This window comes from Hydra viridissima, unplaced genomic scaffold, assembly GCF_058129835.1.
Source record: "Hydra viridissima isolate aposymbiotic clone 2 unplaced genomic scaffold, HvirCarnegie_v1 scaffold_12, whole genome shotgun sequence".
Lineage (NCBI taxonomy): Eukaryota > Metazoa > Cnidaria > Hydrozoa > Anthoathecata > Hydridae > Hydra > Hydra viridissima.
In genome coordinates this window covers 7,168,234-7,187,562 of record NW_028324311.1, presented here as the reverse complement: position 1 = coordinate 7,187,562, position 19,329 = coordinate 7,168,234, and the positions used below count along the sequence as shown (strand labels likewise).

Genomic DNA, 19,329 nt, shown 5'->3' with positions numbered 1-19,329 from the left:
AACTTGAGATTGTAGGAGCAAGTGTTCATTGACAAGCTTGTTCTGAGTCCTAATGAGTTTACAGTGCTTGAAACCTGTTCTTGATCCGATTCTTGATCAATTTGATCTGTCACCTAAACTTTTCTTCTTTATTAAGGATCCAGACAATAATCACCAAATTCATTGATTAAAACAAAGGCTGCAAATAATTTGCAAAAAACTTTTTTGAAAACCTTTTTTCCTACCATCCAAATCTATGATCAGAGTTGGTTGAGTATTCAAGTGACACACAAAAAGCTGGATCCACAAAAGGCCTTCTCTCAAAAAACTTGGAAAAGTATAAGATTTCCCAAGATTTAATCTTAGCAGCTCACAACTTGGCTGCAGAATTCAAACCCTCATTCCTTCAACATTTGATGAGCAAAAACCTTACCCTCGTCTCGCATAACTTTCACAGAAAAGTCTTTACATTCCAGCTTCATCATAAGTATCAGAAAATATTTTTTCTGGGTCAGGCTGCTCAGTCACTTAAAAAAGTTGAAAAATTTATTTATATAAAGCTTTGTTCAACAAATATCAAATAATATCATAAATTTGAAAATCAAATTTATCACGCTTTTAGAAACCAATCAAATTTTTTCATCACTAACAATAATAATAACAATACCAATAATGATAATAATAATGATAATAATAGAAATAATAATAATAATAATAATAATAATAATAATAATAATAATAATAATAATAATAATAATAATAATAATAATAATAATAATAATAATAATAATAATAATAATAATAATAATAATAATAATAATAATAATAATAATAATAATAATAGCGGTAATAAAAATAGTAATAATATTTTTGCGAGTTCAAAAAGTTCGAATATTTCATAGTGAAGTAGCTCAATTTACTTGATTTTTTCTAATTTATCAAGTTTCAAACTCGAACTTGCATATCCTTAACTGCGACGAACTGGGAATTATCTATATTCTATATTTCACAGCCACGACTTTACCAAAACCTTAAGTGATACTACTTCTTATGATACAACTACGAATAAAAATTTTGACTGAAAAGTTTCTTAGAGTAACGAATATTTAAATGGACATATTTTAACCGCAGTAGCTTCTTTTTTTACAAATTCTTAGGTCAATCAAATCTGTTTGGAATTCTGTGGAAAATAGTTTATTCGTAGCTCTAATGACTTTTGTGCTTTCGAGATAATCAACTTTTAAAGTTGTTTAAAGCCTGTTTTTCCTTTGCTTTTCGTGCATCCAATAACTAAAAAGGAAACTCTCGGCTATATTTCATTAATATAGAAGGTAAGAGTGTTGGAGCAGCAGATTTCCAACAAAACTTCTTAAAATAGTATTAGTTTTTTATGTTAACCGCTAAGTATAATTTTAAATAACTTATTTTACAAAGGAGTATTTTATAATGTCTTCAAGGTAGCCAAAATAATACTCTTCAGAATGGAAACTTTGTTTTTGAGCTTTCAATGAAATACAAAAACACTTTTGACACCACAACATGAAGTTCTGCTGTCAAAATTTAACTATTACAGTTTACATGGACTAATATTTAAACGTTAATATGCATATACCACTCAAATCTCAAATCACATTTAAAATGTACATGTCAAATTTCGTTGCAATTCAAAACCGCCTGTCTTTCCAAAATCATTTTACTTTAAAAGAGATCAATGAGAATAAATCATTTCTACCAAAAAAAAATTTCCTTGTGGTATTCTCTATATTACAATTAAAACGTAATATTTTGTATCTTACAATAGGACACCTGAGAATAGTCACTTTAATAATAAGATGCCTGAGATCAGTCACTTATAGCAACTAACCTTTCCCACTAAAACAGACAATAAAATATGGAGTTAGTTCCATTACATACCAACCCAGAAGCACACAACGTTGAAACAACGTTGAAATAACGTTGATCAACGTCGATCAACGTTATTTCAATGTGCTTGCTGGGAATGTATCCTTTCTTGGAATACCTTCTCGAGTACCATATAAATAGATTGTATCCTTCATTTCTACCTAAATAGTTACGCTTAACTTCTGAAATTTTTCTTTGTGCAGGGTATGTACTTGTAAATATATTATTTATTTTACACATATCTTATTCTGTGGTTTATGTGTGGGAGTAAATAAATTTTATGATTAATTTATTTTTAATATTATTTTGGTACATTCTTTATTGTATTTAGATCATTGTGTTTTATTAGTAAATCACTATTTGCATTGATATGTGTTTTGTAACATTCAAATTAGGGATTGCAATCCCGCATTGCGGGATCCCGCAATCCCGCGGGATCCCGCATTCATTTTGTGCAAGCGAGATCCCGCAAAGACTACTGCGGGATCCGCGGGATTTGCGGGATTTTGAAACTTGCTTTTAAACAAATAAAGTCAATTCTTTTAAACAAAAAAGACAAAAAAGATATCAAATTAAAAGTTTAAAAATTTATCTTCAGCTATTAAAATATTTTTCTTAGCCATAAATATAAAAAATTCATTCAAAAATAAACAATTATTTAGCAAAACATTAGTCGAACTCGTTCAAATTTTTTTTTGTTTAGTTAATGATTATGTTGAAATTTTCGCTAACGACTATGTTGAAATTTTTGTTAATGAGTATGTTGAAAACGTGAAATTGAAAACGTGCGTGCATAATAATAAAAAATATACTTTTAAAAACTACTTTTTAAAAAGTCTTTAAAAATTATTTAGATCAAGATTTTAAAACAAAAGTTCTAACTAAGCATGTCGCAAATTAAAACTATATGGAATTATTTTAAAAAAAGTGATAAAGAAGAAAATGCAAAGTGCATGTTATGTTCGTCTATTTTAAAAATTAGTCAAAGATCAACTAAAGGGTTATTTATCCATTTAAAAACTAAACATGGCATCGATTTAAAATCAAACATTTTACAACAAGACAGAGCTTCAACTTCAAAACAGCATGAATCAGTTGAACTAGAGCCTAAAATATACATCGACTGCGAAGACGAAGAAATAATTCCATCGAAAAAGATCAGAACAATTGACACGTTTTTCGTAAAGGAAATTTCTGTGGAAAAAATGGTATCGCGAATGGTTGCAAAAGATGGCTTTACATTTAATAGTTTTTGCACATCTTCAGATTTACGGTATTTGTTTTCAAAGAGTGGTTTCCGGCTCCCTACTTCACCTAATACTATAAGATCGATGGTAGTTAAATTCTCAGATTCTGTAAAAGCCGATATGATGCAAAAATTCACATCACTAAAAAGGCAAAATCAAAAGTTTTCAATAACGTTTGACGAATGGGCATCACAAAATAGTCAGAGATACTTAAACTTAAATGTACATATGGAGGCGAACCACTTTAATCTTGGATTGATTCGAATCCATGGATCGTGTAATGCAGAATATTGCGTCAAGTTAGTTGCAGAAAGGCTAAATAGCTTCGATATTGACCTCCAAAAAGACATTATCGCCATGACCACTGATGGAGCAAGTGTGATGGTGAAAGTCGGTAAAATGATGTCTTGCTATCAACAACTATGTTATGCTCATGGAATACAACTTGCAGTTATTGATATCTTATACAAGAAAAACAACGGACAAGTCGAGGAATTGTTTACTACATATGAAAATTGTGAAGAAGAAGATGAATATGGTAACACTGAGGATGATGAAGTTATAAATAAAGAATATGGTTTGACAATAACTTTGGACCGACCATCTGCTGAATTGGTTAGCAATTACAAAGATCTCATAAAAAAAGTGAGAAAGGTTGTAAAAATATTTAAAAACTCTCCTGTCAAAAATGATACATATTTACAGAAGTATATCCAACAAGAACACGGGAAAAAGCTTAAGTTAATTCTTGACTGTAAAACTAGGTGGGACAGCATGTTCGATATGTTAGAAAGATTTCATAGACTAAAAGTGTGTATTGAAAAAGCCTTAATTGATGTTGGGTCAGAAATTCGTTTCACCCAAGAAGAGTGGTCCCAAATCAATGACTTAATTATTTGCCTGGCACCACTAAAACTTGGTCTCGAACTATTATGCAGGAGAGAATCGAACCTTGTCACTGCGGAAACAACTTTTCAATTTATGTTAGATAAATTACAAAAGCAATCATCACTTTTGAGCATAGATTTAGCCGCGGCACTTCGTGAGAGGTTTACACAACGTCGTAATAAGAATTTAAATGGACTATTAGTTTACTTACAAAATCCTAAAAAGTATGAACAAGAAATTAAAAAAAATGAAAATACTTTTTCAATGCCAAAAAGAACCGTTATGCGTCAAGAAATAAAAAAAACATTGATAAGAGTTTATACAATTGAAAGAAATGAAGTCGAAGAAAATGAACTCGAAGAAAAAGAAGCTGTAGATTCTATTAACAATTCCCAAATACTTACTCCTACAATTCTATCACTGAAAAAAGAATTGGAAAATCAAATACAGAAAGACAAGAAAAGCTGGACAGAAAATGTAAAGGAGATACCAAATTTAGATTCTTTAGACTTTGATAAATTATTGAAGCAGGAAATGTCTGCCTATGAAAGTAACGGAGTAAGAGGCAAGTTTCTAGATATAGCGCATAGTTACTTGATGACCATACCACCAACAAGCGTAGAGGCCGAGCGAGCTTTTTCAGCTGCTGGTTACATATGCAGTCCTTTGAGGAGTAGATTAAGTAATGATACTTTAAATAGGGTTTGTTTCTTAAGAGCGCATTTCTTACAATGATTTTCTCAATTTGATATTTTTAAAAATAAATAAAGCTAATAGATATTTAAAAAAATAAATAAAGCTAATAGTTCTACGTAAAGCTAAAAGATGTTCTATGTACTTTGGCTTATCTTTTTGTTCATTAAATGTTAAGAATTATATTGATTTACAAATGAATTGTGTTTTTTGGCTTTATTTACCTCATCTTATCAATTTAATAAGTTGAGTATATTTTTTTTGAAATTGAAAGAAAAATACAATTGTCGTTTTGCCTTTAATAATGTGCATAAGCAACCTACTAATCCTGCGCGGGATCCCGCGGGATCCGCACAGAAATTAAAAATTTTTGCGCGGATCCCGCGGGATTGAAAAGTGTGCGGGATTGCAATCCCTAATTCAAATTAACACGAAATACCTATCGAAATTGGAGTTCAATGGGAGTTCTACAATTAATACCGATAACTTTTGGCATTTACGATTGTTAATGCTTTTTAGAGCATCCCGTCATCGGACTCGGTGGGAATCTCGTGCGAGATTTACGAGATTTACGATAGCGATGCATCGGTTTTTACGCAAAAGTGCGTAATTGGATTACTTTCCATCGTAAAAATACGCGACCGATGGTCAAAATAAAGTACGGTAATTTATCGGAAAAACCTTCACGAGGTTTCTCGAGGTACGATGTAATTCGATGATTTATCACGAGATTTTACTGTAAATACGAAGTATTTCTAATAATACGAGGTATTTGATTAAATTGCGATGGTAATCTATAAAAAGAGTAAATTAACTGTAAAAACCGATTTAGATTTTCGCAAATTCCCTCCGCAATTAAACATTCCTTCGGAAATTAATTGGAAATTATTTTCCGAATGACGAAAAACTAGTAAAGCTGTAAAAGCTGTAATTTGATTAAAGTTTTTATATTTGGTTCCTACAAACCTACTAAAGGTATATGCCCCGCAAAAACTATTGCACCCCAAAAACCACAGTTACTTATTGCAATGTAGCTAGTCCGATTTACACCTAAAAAGTATAAGGGTTTGATTTTTTTTCATTAAAATGTTCAAGCTAATGGAAAAATATATCAGCTTTTCATTTTTATAGCTTTAAGTGATTATTTTAAGCCTTTTCTAAAAATTTCTCTGGTTTTTTAAATCAAATATTTCAGTAAAAACACCATAAAACATGTGAATGTCAGATTAAGTTTGCAAAGTTGACTTTTTTATAAGCCTTTAAGTGCCCTTTTCAATAATAATCATAAAGTTAAATTATTTTGCAGTATTATTTTTTACATTTTTGAGCCAAGTTCAACCTCATAGTGATGTGGTTTTTGGGGTGCATTTAGAAAATAAACTTAAAAGTCAAAAACTTTTACACTTGAAAAGAATGTTTTAGTTATACATAAATTCTTTATGAAAAAACTATTCATCCCTCTCTGATGTATTACTATTTGAATTGAATAAACTTTTCCTTGGATTTGTCCCTGTTTTTTGCAAAGCTGCAGCAGGAAAAATCATTGCAGGTTTGTTGCCCTCAACACGACACGCTAACTTGCTGCACTGAGATTTTAAAATATCGTGGCATTTTGGACATTCCCTAAACATTGCTACTTTACAAATGTTTAGTAAACATGTCATCTTTTTCTTTTCTATATTCATGATGAATATTTTTATTTGACTGGTCTAATAGTTGTGTAACCGCTGTTGGATCTGGTGGGGTAAGCAACATCCATATGTCTTTTGTTTGAAGGAATGACATAACATGATAATCAAATCTCGAACTATGTCCATCTGATAATAGGACTACTGATCTTTTAATATTTTTCTCTTTTAAATACTCATCAAATTCTTTAAAAGCGGCCAAAAGTGTATGGCCATCTCATACGCCATGGTCTGAAGTAGTTACCAGTAGATGTTTTATTTTAGCTACTGCTTCATTAGGTGCCATCAGGCTTGTTATACCAAAATTGCCAAACATTACTTGACACATACAGACCTCTCCTGAAATTGTAAGTTGTGATTTTTTTAGTAATATGATCTCAGTTCAAGTTAGTTTAAAAAGTTACTAAACAGTACAGTTTTATTACTTTACGTTTAATGTAGTTAAATGTATAGTGAGACTAAATTAAACCAGTAAGTCTTGATAACAATAGATTTGTTAAAAAATATAGTTTAAATAGGAAAATTGGTTTTACATTTGAAAATATTGGTCTAAATTCAATCATTTTAAGAAAATATCAAATAATAAAATAAAAACAAACCTGAGAATGACACGAATTTCTTTCTGCATTTTTTTGGATTGATCTCCTTTCGCTCCATAGACCAAACCAGAAGAGGTTCCATCAACACCATAATGAATGAATTGTGGAGTTTCATCATTATTAAAAACTCTTGTGGTGTCAATATTTCCTTTCCAAATACCTTCCTCAATGTGGTCAGCTTCTGTCATAATTCCAGCAGCAATAAGTTCCTCTGCAAGTGCATCTACAATATAATTGGTTAAATTGGCTATACCTATTTGCAATAATAGGAATTTAAAAAGAAAGAAAGGAATTAAAGAGGAAACACATATTTTTAACACAACTGATTAGATAATCATTTATTCTCTACAAACATGACATCATCAGTTTTCAATAACAAAAAACCTATGTGATTGCGAGCCATTTTTTTGGTACAATTTAAAGCTCTGTTGATTGACACTTGTCCTTGACGTTTGACAGTTAAACTGTTATGTTTGGCATGAAATCTTAGCCAAAATGAACGACCAAATCTAAAAAAATAAGTATGCACACATAGATCAATTTTTTTTTATAAAGTATTTTTTATAGTTTGTGAAAAATGCAATTTAGCTTAACAAGTACTAAAGATTCTGAAAATAAAAGCAAATTTTAGAAATACCGTTGATTCTTTAATGCCAATTTAGCTGCAGATGACAATGGATGATATTTTCGTCCTCCTTTTAATCTCTTGTTTGTGTAATCTCTTATTTTCAATGTATCTAACATTAATTTAGTCAGTTGTGCTTTATTGATACCTTGCAAAGATCTATTTTTATTTTTCACAAATCGTACAATTGAATTCTCTTCCTCTTCTAATAATATAGAGCAGTATTGACGTTCTTTTCCTGTTTCTATTTTACCATCCAAACGTCGATTTATTGTCTCTCGATCTCTAATCAACGGGAAAAGTCTTGATTTCAGGGCACAATGTCCTCTTACATTGTTATCTTTGCACCATGCTACAGCTTCTGCCAACTGTTTATTTTTTGCATTCGTGTGGTTTCTTGCAACAACTGCTTCTGATTTACTACTTGGGTTTATTGACCTTGTTCCAAAACGTAAAGTAAACTTTGTTGTCATTTTAAAAATATTTTCATTTTTTATTTCTGTATAGCAAATAAAATATATATAAGTTGCTTTGACAATAATTTAAAGCAAATACAAGTAAATCTAATAAAACTGCTACATGTGGTATAGTTATATATGTATAACAAGAATATATAATAGTTATATGCAATTTTAAGAATAACTATTGGATAGTAAAAAAAAACTAATGTGGTTTTTGGGGTGCGTACGATGTGGGTTTTGTAGTGAATAACATGCTAAATAAAAAAGTAAGTTTGGAATCACATATAAAACCAATTCAGAATATAATATAACTACCGCAAAACAAATCCTGAAGCTTAAGCTTGTTTGGAAAAAGTTTTATTTGCATTTTTGTTGATGTGGTTTTTGAGGTGCGCATTGAAAAAACAATGACTTTTTGATATGGTAAAAAATAGAAACCAATTATAAATAATTTTCAACAGCCCTCTGGAAGGAGTTATTTATAGTGGTAGTAATGAAAAATATTAAGAAAATTTGTAAATAAATTGTCCATAAGAAAATACGAGTATGCCATCATTCGTGCGGTTTTTGCGGTGCATATACCTGTAGGGATAGCACATTTACTTACTTTGATGTTAAAAAGTTACTTTTAAACAAATATTACTTTACATAACTTAGATTAAATGATCAAATATATTTACATTTAAAAGTAATTCATTTTTTAAAAAGTAGCATAGTAAAATAATATATTACATGTAAAAAATACTTACATAAAGTTAATTTAAAAAATACGTAACTTTTACTTGTTTAAAGTAATTTATTACTACTAGTAAAAGTAATTAACATAAAAAATGTTATTTACTTTTTCTTTGTCTATGTAAATCAATTTAAAAGTAAGTCATGTGAAAGTAATTTACTTTAAAAGGTAATTTAGATTTTACCTAAACAAATACTTTACATCGAAATGTAATTTACTTTTCTTATGTAAAAGTAAATTGTTTTTGAAAGTAACCTTACGTAAATATAATCAGTCGATAAAACAAAAATAAAAAAGCAATAAAATAATTTTTTTAAAATTAAACAGTAAAAACGGAATCAAGAAAAAAGCTGATACAACAATAAAATGATACTAAAGCGTATCAAAGTATATAAAAGAACTACTTCAGAATTTTTTCCAGGATGATTTTTTCCTGATGCCGTTTGAATTCCATACGTTCTGGACATTTTCGAAAAGATAATTCTTCCAGCCTAAGAGTAGTAAAATGTTCCCATGCTCGGCCATGAGTTGAATTTTTTTTTTAAACGGGTTGGCTCTAAGAATGGCTTTCATAGTAAATAAGATACTGTTCCTGCACTAGGAATGGTTTTAATTGCCAATATGAGCATGGTCCGGAGTTGATTATTGATGTTTTTAAGGTGGGCAGGGAAGAAATATTTAGATTGATCAATCAATCAATCAACATGGTTATAACTCAGTTAGGGAAAGTTCTAGAGCATTTAATGACGTTGTGGATTTAATAGTTTTAATAGTTTTTACCAGTGAAAACCAAAGAATTGTAAACATGTGTTTGCAGTTATTTATGACGGTTTTTAAAGGATATTTTAGGAAAAGTATAGAGTATAAACGAAGGAAAAATTTTGTAAAAGAGAGTTTTAGTTAGGAGAGAGAAGACTATTGCTATTTATTGATTTATTTGTTGCGAGAAAAAACTACAATGGTTGTTCAACTCATTTGGGATTACTTCACCATTGATGAGGATTCTATTGAATGGATTGACACAAAGAGTGGTAAGAGGAAGAATTATGATGCCAAATGTATTCTGTGTCCAGGCATCAGAAAATCACTCAAATGTACCCATGGAAGCACTACTGGAATCAGAGGACATTCCCAGCAAACATTGACAGATGGGTACCGTACGGGGCCCATTTGGGTTTGCAACTGGGACCCATATGGGAAACCCATCGGGAACCCGCCGGATCTTGGCCGCGGTTTCCATATGGGGCCCATATGGATATGCCCGCTGGGTATCCTGTATAGTTCCCACAAAGTTTGCCAATTGCAAATCTTGCCAAACTACGTTTATAATTTACAGATAAAATAAAACTGTATATGATTTGACTGTTTGTTTCAAACAAAATAACAATTAAAATTACAATGTCAAAATTGAGAGAATTTTTAACCATTCTTTAATCGCGTATCATCTGATTTCACGGTTGTTTCGCGAGTTGGAAGCTTTTCCATCGTTTTATTCTCGTTTCGAAGCTTTTTCTTGTTTCAATATAAGCTGTAAAAAATAAAATGTAACTGTTAGTCTGAAATTTTATAGGTAACACACCTGGTTTTATTCATTTAATATATTATAAAACTCTCTACTCAACACTCTTCAGATAAAAAATTGTTGTGATAGCAAATGTATAACATTCCTTTAGTTACTGATAAATAAATTATAATTTTATATTGATATTGTATATATTTTTAAATAAATAAACACATATATATTTATATGTATGTATGTATGTATATATATATATATATATATATATATATATATATATATATATATATATATATATATATATATATTATATGTATATATATGTATATATGTATATATGTATATATATATATATATATATATATATATATATATACATATATATATATATACATATATATAAATTAGTAAAAACACTTATCTACAAACAACATCATTCGACTGAAACACTTTTACTTAAACTAACCAATGATACATTTGAACTTTTTTAGTTAACTGTCCCCAAAAAGTTAAAATTGGTAATTCATGTTCATCTAACCAAAATGTAAAATATGGAGCACCCCAAGGTACAGTAACTGGATCCAAATCTCTTTAATATCTAGTTGTGAATACATTTCTAAATGGATGTGTGAATCATTCATAAACCAATCAAAAACAAAAATATTAATTATGGCACCACCTAACATTCAAAAAGATATTATTATTAAGGGTACTTTTGTTAACAAGAAATGCATTTGATTTGTTGATTCTGCAAAAAGTCTAGATGCGATACTCAACAATCAATTATCTTTAAAAACACAAATAAGATTGTTAAAAACTGTTACAATATAATGAGAAATATACCCAAAATAAAACAATTCTTATCCCATAAAGATCTGTGCACCATAGTATGTTAATTATTACTTTCACAACTATATTATTGTAACTCCCTCTACTTTGGAATTGATAAAACACTATTAAAAAAAACTGCAGTCTATTCAGAATTGTGCAGCAAGACTGGTATTTAAAACCAGAATAGAAACTCAAGTAAATAACAAAGAATATAACAACTTGCATTGGCTAAAAATTAGAGAAACAATATATTTCAAGGTCGTTTTAATAATGCAGAAATCTATTAAACAGGAAGCACAAACATCGTTATGCAATTTAATTCAATACTCTATGTCAGAAAGAACACTAAAACTAAAAGAAACAAAATACAATAATCATTTCAGCAATCAAGCATTATCCCAGTATGGTCTTAAACTTTGGAATATACTTCTAAATAGCATCAGTGACAAAAAAAACACAACTATTTTTAATGAAAAACTAAAATCATATTTAATGGTGAATGGAGAACTATTCCACCAGAACACTCTTGATTATTAAAATTTCTCGCTTTGTTTAATTTGTTGCACAGCTGAGCTAAGTGTTTTGCCAACTTCTGGCAAAACACAGTAGTTGTGGGTAAACTCATGTATTTATTATTTATTTATTTATATATATAAAAGCCTGTCTAACTTATCTCAATCTACAAACTCTAGAACAAAGAAGGCAGTTAGGGGATATGATACAATAATTTAAAGCATTCAAGGGGGTTAATAAAGTAAAGTTGAACCCTGGATAAGTCAGATTTTTACTAAATCGGACAGATTTTCGATTCCCCTTGAACACTCTATACATACGTAGAGCTCGCTTAATTCTGACATTTTCTAAGTCTAAATATCTATCTATTCCCTTTGATATTTCACATATATATATATATATATATATATATATATATATATATATATATATATATATATATATATATATATATATATATATATATATATATACTATAAAATATTATAAAAAATTAAAATTTTCTCCTACAAAAAAACCTTGACAATGGAAGCTATATTATACATAAAAATTTTTATGCAATCTATAAATGACAAATATTTAATTGGAACCTAACATTATAATAGATAACAATTATTAAAACAAGTATTAAAACAATATCTTACTCACTTTTCTCAAAAGGCTTTTCTTGATTATCTCTAAAGGATTGGCAAAATATCAAAAGTATTTTTTTTTTTTTTTGAAATTTTAATGATTCATAAATGTACAAGTTTTAAGCCAGTAACATAAACATAAGCAGAGTAACACTAACATAAACATCTTTTGTATGTTAAATTAAAATTATGTAACTTTATATACCTATTTTTTTGGTTTTGATATACTTCATCAACATTTGAGGTATCTTCTGCATATCTGCATTTCTCTTTTGCTTCAGATTCTGTCTAAATTTTAAAAAGTACTTATTTTAATATTGATGTATCAAAATTTCATTTTCAAATTTCAATAATTATGATTAAATGCTTAATAAATTTATAAAAAATTATCAAAATTATTACTTTACTATCTTTGAGAATATTATATAAACTACCTGCAGTTGACAAAATTCTTCCTGAAAACCTAAGCCATCCAACCTCAGGTTCTTGACATATTGATTTAGCTAAGTCTATTTTTTTCATACTTGTCCAGCAAGGCCAATAAAAATCTGTAGATTTTCTAGAGGAAATTATTGATAACACATTTTCACTCATAGCATTCACTAACCAAATTAGTGGTACGTAATCTGTATTGTTTTCTTTATCGAATGCAACTATTGCATACAACATCTCACTCAGTAATACAGTACAGAAATTACACAGTAAGTTACTCTGCTACAAAATGTAAACGAAAGTAGAAAAAATCCATACTCTGCAATCTAGGAATATAGGAATAAAATATTACTAAATTGTACTTTTGGTTTTAAAGAAAAACGTTCAATGGTCTTCAAAAACTATTCATGATTCTAAGAATATATGCCACAAGGAAGTAAGACAATAATGAAAACCCTCACGTCAACTTTATAATATTATATGCATTTCCTTGTGGCGTTACTTTTCATAAACGTAAATATTAATGAATTCTTTAAAGTATTTATTGTTCAAATTGCATGTAAAACTTTGTAAAATTTTCAACTTTTTACTAAAGAAAGAAAAAGAGAAAAATTGATGTATAAAAAACAAAAATAGTTATAACAACTTTTTATATAGAGTTTCATAAAAAACATAAAACGAGAAAACGATTATAACTTTAATTTATACGTTATATTGTAAAAACTTTTTTGCCCAAGGTAAGTTGCAAATGGCGATAATGGTATGATTGCATAGACTTTTCCGCATATTACTTTCACCAGATGGGTCCCTAATGGGAAACTCGTAAAAATCCCAGTTTTCTTAACCCTTATAATTACCACATGCGGCCCATATTACTATTTTTGCTTAATTTTTCAACAATACGGGACCCGTCTGGAAACCAGAACACAAACCCTTCTAAATCCCGTTCCCATAAGCCCAGTTAAAAACCATACGGTACCCGTCTGTCAATGTTTGCTGGGTTTAGAGTAAGTATTTAAAATAATAGATCGCATTTTGTTAAGAAACAGATATTTCGTAAATGTAATTATAGCTGTAATTACGAGTTTTCACTGAAAATACGAGATTTCGCTATAAATAATTTATAGTTTTAAAATATACTGTGGTTAAAGAAGGAAGGCCAATAGTTATAGACTGAAGTTTTGTAGAAGTACAGTATGATACTAAGCGAATATTTAGTTCATTTTATTAAAATTACCAAAACAAACCGTAAAACCGAAATTTTACTGTAATTATGGGTAATTCACGTTTTACAGTAAAATATCGGATTTATAACGCCATCTGTAAATAACTGTAATTTCCAATGTTTAACCTTTTTTTTTAATTCTTTTTTTTGCAGATCTCAGCATCCAAAACAATTTGCTGAGATGGAGGCTAAAACTTGTGCCTTGAGCAAGATACTGGAAGCTGATAAGGAGGAAGCAAGGAAACAAAAAGAAATATCAGGTCTAAGAAGAGGGTTCTTTTCCCCCATGAAGAAGACCCAATCTTCGTCTCAGTCTCAGCCAAAATCTAAGGCAGAATCTCAGAAAAAATTGCAAGCACAAAGTCAAATCGGAGATTATATTGATGCACCAAAATGGTCCTTACATAGTGATAATCAGCAAGAATTCGATGCAGTTCTCACACTTTCATTTGTCCTATCAAACATTCCTTTAAAAATGATTGAATCTCCAGGGATCCAAATGCTCCTAAACTATTTGTGTCCTAAAGCAACCATTAAAAGCTCGACAACATTAGCAAAGTACAAACTTCCAATGCTTTACAAAAACATAAAAAAGTATGTGCAGGAGCAACTTGATGAAGACATTCCTTATTCAAAAATTGTTGCTTTCACAAGTGATGGTTGGGCTGCCAGAAACAATGATTCTTATGAATCCCTTACTGTCCACTATTGTAACAAGGATTTTGAGTTGAAAAAGCTTACTTTGGATTGCCAGAGCTTTATTGGCAGAAAAACTGGTATCAAACTAGCACAAGGATTGGACAATATGATTAACAAATTCCCCATCCATGCTGGGAACACTCTTAAAAGAGTGTGTATGACAGATGATGCTAGTAACATGAAGAGTGCTGCTACGCAATCAAGACTTGTTGATCAACACATGCTTTGTGTGGACCACATCATGAACCTCTGTTTACAGGTAAATATTTACAATTAAAAGAGCGAAATTTACGTTAAATATCTGTTTTACAGCAAAATATCTGATTTCTTTTCTTTTTTTAATTGCTTTTACAGTAAAAACTTTGGGTTTACAGTTATCGGATTTTATAATTACCGATAAATATCGGAATTACAATAAACCATCGTATTTACAATAAATTTTTTTAAAAAATTTTATTTTTTTTTCCTGTCTGCTGTTAAAAACACACAAATGGTTGATGAAGTAATTAGCAAATGCAAGAAACTGGCTCAAAGAACACATCAGAGTACAATTGATTGGCAGGAAATCAAACTTGCATGTTCTGAAGAAGGAATAGTTGCAAACAAACTAATCCAACCTGCTGCTACAAGATGAAACTTAAACCCAATGATGATGAAATCAATTTTAACCCTTAGGCCTGGTTTGAGACATGTTCAGGAAAACAGTCTCAATTCAATCCTCACAGAACTCATCCCAACACCAGACGAATTAGAATTAATTAAGGCAATTGAACCTTTTTTTGCCAAGTGCAAACATAACAGTGAAATGTTGGCATCCGACACACAAACAACAATTGATAAAATTCAACATGATGTTCTGTGTTTGCATCAGTATTGTGCCAATGAAGTGAAAAAAGGACATTGGGTTTCATCAGTTCTTGTTCCTCTTTTAAAAAACTTCCAATCAGAATTAGAAACTCGCCTACCAGAAAAAGGTATAAACTATAAATATTACAACTATGGAAACTTTTTCAACCCATCTAAAAGAGGTGTTGGTGTCAAACTTATCACAAAAGACACAGACAAATTGTTAGAAATGACAAATTTTTTGGTGGAAAATCATCCAACAACACTTGAATTCTATGCTGCCCGTGAAGCCGAGATGACCGTGAAAAATAGTGAAACTTTGGATAAAGCTGAAATTGATGAATTGTTTGACATCATTCAGGAGCAAGAATTGTTGAAAACTTCACAATCAAAGCTGAAATGTCCCCCACTGGAAACTGAAATAATTAAATACATGGACTTGCCAGCACAAAGTTATAATGTGAATTCCTTAAAATGGTGGAAGGAGCATGAAAAGGAATTTCTATTGCTGTCAGCTGTTGCAAGAGACCATCTGTGTATACCAGTAACATCAGCTTCATCAAAAAGAATGTTTTCTACAGGTGGCAATATTATAAGTGCCAAAGGGGAATGTATTAAACCAGAAACACTAAAAATGTTAGTTTTTATTAAAGAGAATTATTCACAGGTCAAAGCAAATATTAAGTACTGGGTCAAAAATTGTAATGATGAGCCTGGTGCTCCACCTACAACAGTTGAAATACCTGAAACCACTGAAACTCAGGCTGAAACACAGTTACCATCAACCCCAAGAGCATCATCACAAGAACCTCAAGCTGGAGGTTCTGGGTTAAAAAAAACCACTTTCACACTAGCCAAAAAAAGGCCTTACACTCAGACTACTTCATATCCAACAGCCAGAAAAAAAGTTAAAAGTTTTAAACCTTCAATTAAGAAGAAATCCATCATTTCATGTATATGATGCGTCAAGTAAACTAATGTACCAGATGAAATATATGACAGCCACAGTGGTGAAAACTCATCATCTGAATCAACATCTGAATCATCTGAATTAATTATTTGATAAATTTTTGTAATTTTGTAATACAAAAATTAAATGAAAAAAGAAAATATTCTGATGTTTACAATGGTTTGTGATGGTTTGCGAAATGTAAATAAAATGTAAAAAAAAAAAAAAAAAAGATTTCATCTTTTTATTTTCTGATATTTTACGATGATTTGCGAAAACCTAGGCACCGCCGATTCGATTCGTAAAATCCGCAAAAAGCCAATCCGACTTATTTTGCGGATTAAAACAGTCAGTTCGTAAAAATTTTTCGGATTAACAATCCGAAAACTAATTTACGAACCACTAGCGAATTTTTTTTTTGCGGATTCTCTTTGCTGTTCGGATTATTAATCCGAAAAACTTTTACGAATCAATTTAACTTTAATTCGCTTAGCGAATTATACGAATCGCGTTCCGTTCGCGTCACCATTAAATGGTGTGGTTCAAAAAAATTACATTTTTATTATATGCGCGTCCTATAAATAGTGGATTTCTTTTTTATTTTCAATCAGTCCTATTTGGAAATCTTAACCTACAACAATTCGTTCAACAGATCAAGTCTACTATTCTTTACTTACATTTATTACGGTAAGCCATTATTATCTTATTTTGATTTAAAAGTTAAGAATATTTCAAGCTAAATTTTTGCGGTTTTTTTTTTTTTTTTTGTGGATCAAATTCCTTTGCGAATTATTTCGCTTTGCGGATTGCTTCAATTAGTGGATTGGTCCTATAAAATTTATATTGTTATGTTTCTTCTACTTAAATATTAGTAGAAATAAAAATAGAGATAAAAACTAGTTTGAAAAGTTGTTACGTTCATTTCAACAATTAAGGCAAATAACCTTTAAATAATTAGTTCTTTTATTGAAAGCTTTATGCATGCCTCAAAAATATCATTTTTTATTAAGACAAATATAAAGGAAAAACTCAATCTGATTTATTCCATTTTTATTTTATTTCATTTTTTTCTTCTTTTCAGATGCCTAAGCTATCTAATATTTGAGAATTCTTCAACAAGGTGGAGGAAAACAAGGCAAAATATAAGGCTTGTGTCAAGCCAAAAACCGAGGTGTCATTAGAGCTTGCTCACTAATTCAATAAAGATCTAAACAAAAGATTCGAAGGGGAGTTGATGAATATTGAATTCTCTATTGCTCATTTTATAAATCCTAACAGGAAGAGCATGTGCTTTGTGGATGAGGGGGGAAAATTTGAAGTAGTCAAAACTGCAGGAAAGAAAGCTATGAAAGAACTGTCAAGAAAAGAAATTTTGGCCAGCCAAAGCACTCCTTCCCCTTCAATGTTGGATGATGAAGATGATGACGACTTTGATTTCACTGAACAACTGAGGAAGAAAGTGTTTGGTGCAGGTTACATTAATCCTGGAGGTGAAACAAGCACCAAGAAAGCCATTTCTGCTGAAATTGAGGGGTATTTGAATTCAAAACCAGTTCTAGCAAATACAAATGTACTGGAATTCTGGAAACAAAACCAGTATATTTACCCAATAATGTCAAGGCTAGCCAGAAAAAACCTCTGTATACCTGCTGCATCATCAACATCTGAAAGAGTTTTCTCAACAGCAGGGAATATATACAGCTCTAGAAGAACCAATCTTTCAATCTCAAAGGTTGAGATGTTAGTATATATGAAAGAAAACACTAAGCAACTCAGTAAAATTCAAGACATTGTGTGGCCAGGAAATGAATTTGGAAAATGATTAACTTTCAGTGTGATTTTGACTTTTTTATTTCTTAACAAGGAAATCATTTCGTTTCATTGTATATTTGAATATTATAAATAAATAAAAATGAATCTTATTTCAAAAGGATTTTTTATTCTGAACCCGTATAAATCCGTAAAAATAATTTCGGTTCGGATTCCAATTCGAAAAAAGTTTTTCGAATTGCAATCCGATCCGAAAGTATCGAATCGGATTACAATCCGAAAAAAAAATCCGAAAAAATTTTAACGAATTTTTTTCCGATAAATTATTTTCGGATCAAATCAATCCGTAAGTAATTTGAACCGTTTAGCATAGTTAATTCGGTGCACAATCCGCAAACCGATAAACAGTAACGAATCGGCGGTCTCTACAAAAACCTCGTAATTATAGATAAATACATCGGAAATATCACAATATTACTAGTTTACACTGTAAATTAGCAACCAGACAATCTCTAATGGCCTTATTATAAAAGGACAAAAATAGACTTCGACAAAGCACTAATTGCAACAATTTTAATTACAACTATCAAAAATGAATTGTCTATAAAAAATGTTTGTCTTTCTAGACAATCATTTTAAAAACGGACACTAAATGAACAATCTCGATTTTTTAATGAGGTATAGAAGATCTATTTCATATATAATTTGGACTTATAACGAGTAATTAAATTTTCACTGCAGCATCGTTTCAAAAACTGAAAACGAGCACAAAATTAAAAATACAATTTTTCTAACAGAAGTTCATTTTTTAATTTTTTGTCCAGCGTGTGCTGTTGATTAAAAAGTTAATGTCTATTTAAAAACCTCAAAATGGACTATTTTGTGCTCAATTGAAGTTCATTAATTACTCAGTTCAGTTGTTTTTCAGTTCACAGTGAATGTGCGTGAAAATTTATTTTTAAAATGCCCTCTCCAGTTTGGGATTTTTCTTAACATTCTATCCTCAGACTGTGAATCTGACTATGATTGGATCTAAATTTTGGAAAATCAACTATTTGTATAAACATTATTGTCATATTCCGTCCTAAAATTTGT

The 19,329-nt window shown here is 30.1% G+C and overlaps 1 protein-coding gene and 1 long non-coding RNA gene across 4 annotated transcripts; both read right to left on the bottom strand.

Annotated features, from left to right (window-relative positions):
* Window positions 1–6,099: 6,099 nt before the first annotated feature.
* LOC145184569 (uncharacterized) lies at window positions 6,100–8,782 on the bottom strand. Its single transcript, XM_090069339.1, has 4 exons — window positions 7,634–8,782; window positions 7,381–7,505; window positions 6,997–7,219; window positions 6,100–6,736 (listed from the first exon to the last, which is right to left on the bottom strand). Exons 1-4 carry the CDS (start codon window positions 8,092–8,094, stop codon window positions 6,673–6,675), a joined length of 873 nt encoding a protein of 290 aa, XP_089925465.1. The 5' UTR covers window positions 8,095–8,782; the 3' UTR covers window positions 6,100–6,672.
* A 1,388-nt stretch (window positions 8,783–10,170) lies between these two features.
* On the bottom strand, window positions 10,171–13,721 carry LOC149881027 (uncharacterized). 3 transcript variants are annotated; one of them, XR_016445795.1, is made up of 4 exons: window positions 12,748–13,718; window positions 12,519–12,601; window positions 12,330–12,358; window positions 10,171–10,346 (listed from the first exon to the last, which is right to left on the bottom strand). It is a non-coding gene; the product is annotated as an uncharacterized LOC149881027 (long non-coding RNA). The 3 variants fall into 3 exon arrangements; XR_016445797.1 differs by lacking the exon at window positions 12,330–12,358 and having other exon boundaries at window positions 12,748–13,721; XR_016445796.1 differs by lacking the exons at window positions 10,171–10,346; window positions 12,330–12,358 and having other exon boundaries at window positions 12,387–12,601; window positions 12,748–13,717.
* Window positions 13,722–19,329: the final 5,608 nt, after the last annotated feature.